A 5,966-nucleotide genomic window follows, 5' to 3' on the forward strand; every position below is an offset into this window, starting at 1 on the left:
TTAAAAAAAAAAAAAATTGATCAAAATTTGGCTGGCTGTATAGCCCATCCTTGTCTATGAATAGCTTCGCCCTTGAGCACATGTACCTTGCGAACAAAGTTAATGTGTTTGATTAACGAACAGTGCCACGCGACAGCATCCATATCGGAAAGTAGACCTACATACACGAAATGAATAAAGTTGATATGGTCGATTAATAATGTGAGGGTAAATATTTTAATGGGTACACATGCACATGTGACATGATTGCATTAAACCTCATAAATAAAGTTGACGTAGGATATTCACGAAGAAGTGACATGCAACGGTGTTGATTAGTGTTGATAGGGAAGTGCATAGACACTATTAATTTTTATTATTTTATAAAAATTACTGTTTAAATTTAAATTTATTAGACACTTAATTTTTATTTAATAATTAAAAACTTTTGCAAGTTTTGTTAGGTACAAGAACAGTAATGTGGGTAGTCGTCACCGTAATTTTAGAATGGACCATTGGAAAAGTCGATTTAACTCTCAGGCTTATCACAAAATATAGAGGGTTTATATGTCAGTCCACTGAATTAATATCTCAATGGCGGACTCAGAAACTAAAATGAGGGGGGACTTAGTTTAAAAAAAATTATTTAACTTAGATTTTTTTTAATGTTCACTTGAATACATTTTAAGTCTTATAAATTCAAATTTTATTACTTTTTTTTAAAATTCTAAATAATAATAGTAATAAATTATTTTTTTAAATGCGTGAAAATATCATTGTTTCGAAGTAGTTTCTACAAAATATTTTAAAAAATAAAATAATGTGGCTAATGGGATTTGAACCAAGGTTTTAAAACCATTAAATAGCACTCTTACCATTGAACTACAAGTTTTTTGATATATAAAAAATGTGTCCAAATTGATTTATCTAACTTTTTCAGAAGGGGCTTGGGGTACATTTAAAAGAAAATTTAACGGCCCAGGGGGGGCTGAAGCCCCTCCTGGGCCTTCATTGGGTCCGCCCATGCTTATACGAGTTTTTCAATAATCGATCTACACAATCACTTCTTTAAACCTAATTTTCATTTTTTTTCTCTCTTAAGGACACACACACACACACTAAAGGAAATTCTCTGAAAGCTATACTATTTAAAAGAGTTTATTTGTTAAATGTCTAAAATCTAAAATTTTATTAATTTCAGATTTTTTAAACTTATTTATTTATTTTTTGGAACTTATGTATAATACTTAGATATTTACATCTAAATAGAATAATGAACTTTTGTGATTTTATCTAAATAAGAAGTAAACATTATATTAAAAAATATCTTTATTATATATAATGATTCTCTAAATTATAAAACCTTAGCTTAAAAGAAAGTCCAAGAATAAGCAATTTCTTCTATGACTTTTAGGCTATAAAAAGCAGATCAGGCCTTACAATGATCAATTTAGAGAGTAGAATAATAATAATAAAAGTATACTAGCCCTTTGTTATGGAGAGTCTCCCAACTCGTACTACACCATAATTTTTCGAATTATGACCTTTTAAATATCTAATTTTTTTATGAGTTGGATTATTAACACTCCTCTAAAAATTTTTTAAAACCCATTTTCTTTATTTATTCCATTAGAATATTTAAATAATATAAAATTCTTTTGACACCTCCTATAATTATAAAAATAACCTTATTTAAAGACTACTACTCATAGGACTCCCACTCTTTCAGTTTTCTTGGTATTGTTCAGATTCCATAGCGACAATTTCTTTATTTCTTATATGATTTTTCAACTCTTAATTGCATGAAGTATGTTCTTCTTACTCGATTTCACTTCTTTGTTAAAACAATTTCTTCTTGTTTCTATTTTCTCCACAATTAAGAAAATAAGAAGAATGAATTTCTAGCAAACGAAAACTTATTAGCATGTACGTATCATATACGTGGGTGTAATTAGATATATTTGTGTCTGTTAATATAATTTTATTAAGGGCTAAAATTGAACATGCACAAAAGGGATTAAAAGAGAATTTTGGATTGATGCCAATAATCAGAAATAATTTAACAAGTTTTGCGAAGTTGCAACCGGGTTCTTGTTTTAGCCCAATTTAGCTTTAAAGAAGCCGTGGGCTCGATCTCCGAACCCACTGGAGGCCCACACGCCATCAGCCATTGCAATTTCCAAGTTAAAGGGGTTAATTTCAAAACATTGAAAAGCTTTTGGGTTAATTTTGTAAATTTTCCAAAGCAACCCCGACAATTATCCAACGGTAGGTAACTCATCCATACAGAAACGTTTCGACTGTCGATTTACACAATCCCTCCTCCTCTGAACCTAATTAGAAATGCTAATCCCGTTTAAACTTCATTTTATTGATTTTTTTTAAAAAAAATTTAAATGCAAATAGTTTATTGAATCATTCGATTCGAAACTTTCTTTCTCAACTGCTTCCTCAGCAAACACAAATTCGACATTTTTGTTTCTCTTCAAAGAAGCCGTATCATCATCCCACGATCACATATGCTGTCATTTTTTAATCCTGCATTGGAAATACTGTTTCACTCTTTTTTGTTTGGTAGAAAAAATCGAAATTAAATAATTTAAATTCGAACTTAGAGCGGTTTATGTGGAGATAAAATAATATAAATGCGAACAAATCATCATCATCATTTTTTATATTTTGTTCTTGATTAATTGATGTCGAAGCCGGGCCTTATTCTCGGATTCTGCAATGCCGGTTTACGTTGATCGTGAAGCTCCTAAGGTTTTTTTCTGTCTCTACTTTCAATAACGGCCGTTGATTTCTTTTTTCCTTTTTTTTTTTATTTTTGGTTTATTTGATTGATTGATTGATCAATGCAATGTGTAGCTATGGAGGAAAATTTGCTCCGAAACAACAATAGAAATTTCGCTACTCGCAGAAAATTGGAAGATCATACTTGGTGGAATTATTTTTCAGGTTTTTTTTTAATAATTAGCTTCTATTAATGTTAGGGTCAGTTTGGTACAACTTATTAAATAGAGCTTATAACAATAGAGCTTATAAGAGTAGAGCTTATACCAATAGAATTTTTAGATAAAAAGTCATTGGGTGTTTGGTTGTCAATTAAAAAAGTACTTTTAAACCATTAAATTGTTTGGTTGTCTAAAACTAAAAGTGTTTTTGTGTAATTAAATTATCAAAAAGGATATGTATTCATAATTATATAACATGTAACAAAATGCATTCAAGCTATCAATTAATAAGAAAAAATCAGTTCAATCACTTCTTTAATTTTCAAAATTAAAAATTACATCATTGATATATACTCTCTCAAGTGTTGGGTATGTGTAGGGATTGCAAAATTAAAGTGCTGGTTATTTAAAAAAAAAGGAGAGAGAGATAAAGTGAAGTGGCGGCATTTGCAATAATTAATAATCTGAAGTAAGCTGAAATGAGATTTTGATTTTGATTCATTGAATATTTTTGTGTCAGTACATACATGGATTGGCGGCTCATGCAGTGCATTACTTACATCAGCCAGGACCATTACTTCAGGATTCGGGATATGCGTTGATTCCTGTTAGTTTTACTTCTGGTTTGCATTATGATTCTGTGGTCTTTGTGTGAAATTATGTACTGTTTATTTCCATTTCCTTTTATTTGATTTTAGGAACTCGGTGAAGATAAAGCTTACATCAGTGAGACTTTATTCTCCTTTCTCTTTTTTTCCTTTGTGCTGGTAGGTTTGCTTTCCAGCTTCTAGTTGATATTGATTAGAGTGTTTTTAGCAAAATTTCAGTTATTTCTGTTTGATTAATATCTGCAATGGTCACAAATTAGTGTTGGTGATTGATGGTAGGTATGCTTATATAGAGAATTTGGTTGTACATTGATTCAAAATGGTGTTATTTGTGCAGTGGACTTTTCATCCATTCATTTTCCAGAGCAAAAGTTTCCATACGGTTCTTCTATGGTGCAGGGTTCTTGCTTGTTTAGTTGTAAGTACTGGTTACAGTCATCAGCATTATTTTCTTACTGATAATGACATGAGCTCTTTCATACTATGCCTCCAATTAACTTAATATGGTGATAACATGCTTACTGGAGATGGGTCTAGAATCTAGATACAAGTCCTCACACTTCGTAGTAAAATCCTTCCCTTCACTCGGAATACTTTTCTCTGACAATTTCTTTAGGCATATTTTGTATTTTCAGGTTTGCCAAATGCTTCGGATAGTCACATTCTATTCAACTCAGCTTCCTGGTCCAAATTATCATTGCCGTGAGGTAAGATTTTGGAAGACCTTGCATGATTTGTGTCAATATGATGTACTTCAGACTCCTGGTGTTGTCAAGTTTATTGTTCAATTGTTGGATTCAGTTAACTTCTTGTTAAAGCAATGTTTTACAATCAGGTACAAATGTCTCTTTCAGGGATCAAAACTTGCCAGGCTGCCCCGTCCAGAGAGTGTAGTTGAAGTGCTCTTAATCAATTGTTAGTTCTATTACATTTAACTTCTTAAACATTTACATTTTGCTTTATTGATTATATAATCAACGGAACGATGCTTGTTTAATTTATATCAATGTGCAGTTCCCCGTGGGATGATTTATGGTTGTGGCGATTTGATATTTTCATCACACATGATTTTCACCTTATTATTTGTGCTGACATATCACAAATATGGCACAATAAGGTAATTTCTCACCACAACTCGATATCATAGACCTTGTCTATTGGTTACAAATTTTGAAGTGGCATTGCCTGGTAGAGCATTATCATTTCCCGACATCAGTTTCTGGATTATGACTCTGCGTAAGGTGTTATTTACGGGTTTTTAGGTTAATCTGTGGTATATGCTTACAGATTTATCAAGCAATCTGCTTGGCTGCTTGCCATTATTGAGAGCCTTCTGATTATAGCATCTCGCAAGCATTACACAGTTGATGTTGTTGTTGCATGGTAAATGCAGGATCTACTTACCAGTCAATTAAAAATGAGAAAAAGAAATATATCTTAATGATTGTCTTTTTTTGAGCTTTTGCAGGTATACTGTAAATTTGGTAGTTTTTTTTATTAACAAGAAGTTGCCAGGTTATTGTTCACAATTAATTTCTTTTCAGTACTTTTAACGTTGTTTACTCGTGTATCGTTTTATGTGAAATCTCTCGCTGTTTTGAATTTGAAGTTACTTGAGATGTATTGAAAGCTGCTTATTTTCAATTTCAGAGCTGCCCGACCGATCCAATGCATCCGCATCTCTGCAATTCCTACCAGTGAGCTCCAGAGACAAAGATGGAAGGAACAAAGATGAGCTCCACAGATCAAATAACGGAACTTCTGGCCACATTTGAGATTGAGTATGCAGTATCAGTGAATACATGCAATCACCATTCGATGTTTTATCTTCTGGTCGCCTTTCTCAGTTCAACTGTTAATTGCTGTCTATATAGATCTAGAACACAAGTGAATACACATAGTCAGCGATGAGTAGAAGTTAGATGCAAGCACGAGCTGAAGATAGCTCTGCTGTTGTTGGAGGGCAGGACCTGTGCCAAAATATCAATAATAAGTCTGATAAACATCGTTTGTATTGTCGGTGGAAATAGAATGAAATATTTTAGTTCAACTTTTCATCTGTCTTCGGATGATAGAAAAATAGGTGACATCATCTTTGTTTTGTGGAATGCCAATTTTGATCGACATGTCTGCTTTTCAGTAAAAGATAAAGAACTTTGTGAATTATTTGAGGTTACAGTGACAAGATAAGATGCCATGTGATTCATTTTTTTCGACTGGCAAGAACCAATGATGCAATTTAATAATACTTCTTGTCTAGTGTCCCACCAATGGTCACCACTTTCTAGTTTCGACTCTATTGAGTGCACTCTGTATAATTTCTTTTCAAGGGAGTTAATGTTATGAAATTGGAGCCATCATTAGTTACATCACAAGCCTTTTCTTTTCTTTTCTATTTTTAAGTTTCGAGACAGCTTCATTAAGA

At 32.2% G+C, this 5,966-nt stretch overlaps 1 protein-coding gene across 1 annotated transcript; it reads left to right on the plus strand.

Annotated features, from left to right (window-relative positions):
* The first annotated feature begins 2,284 nt into the window (after nucleotides 1–2,284).
* On the plus strand, nucleotides 2,285–5,596 carry LOC102622710 (phosphatidylinositol:ceramide inositolphosphotransferase). The gene is made up of 11 exons (XM_006488369.4): nucleotides 2,285–2,742; nucleotides 2,848–2,937; nucleotides 3,454–3,540; nucleotides 3,632–3,700; nucleotides 3,879–3,959; nucleotides 4,177–4,248; nucleotides 4,396–4,456; nucleotides 4,556–4,658; nucleotides 4,829–4,924; nucleotides 5,010–5,056; nucleotides 5,192–5,596. The coding sequence occupies exons 1-11, from the start codon at nucleotides 2,710–2,712 to the stop codon at nucleotides 5,314–5,316; spliced, it is 864 nt and encodes a 287-aa protein (XP_006488432.1). The 5' UTR covers nucleotides 2,285–2,709; the 3' UTR covers nucleotides 5,317–5,596.
* Nucleotides 5,597–5,966: the final 370 nt, after the last annotated feature.

The sequence above is a fragment of the Citrus sinensis genome, chromosome 8 (genome assembly GCF_022201045.2).
Source record: "Citrus sinensis cultivar Valencia sweet orange chromosome 8, DVS_A1.0, whole genome shotgun sequence".
NCBI classification, from domain to species: Eukaryota; Viridiplantae; Streptophyta; class Magnoliopsida; order Sapindales; family Rutaceae; genus Citrus; species Citrus sinensis.

Coding starts and splice junctions, on each gene's coding strand:
- LOC102622710 (XM_006488369.4), top strand. CDS start 2,710: ATGCCGGTTTACGTTGATCGTGAAGCTCCTAAG. Junction 4,659..4,828: donor CACAAATATGGCACAATAAG/GTAATTTCTCAC, acceptor ATATGCTTACAG/ATTTATCAAGCAATCTGCTT. Junction 5,057..5,191: donor TATTAACAAGAAGTTGCCAG/GTTATTGTTCAC, acceptor TTTCAATTTCAG/AGCTGCCCGACCGATCCAAT.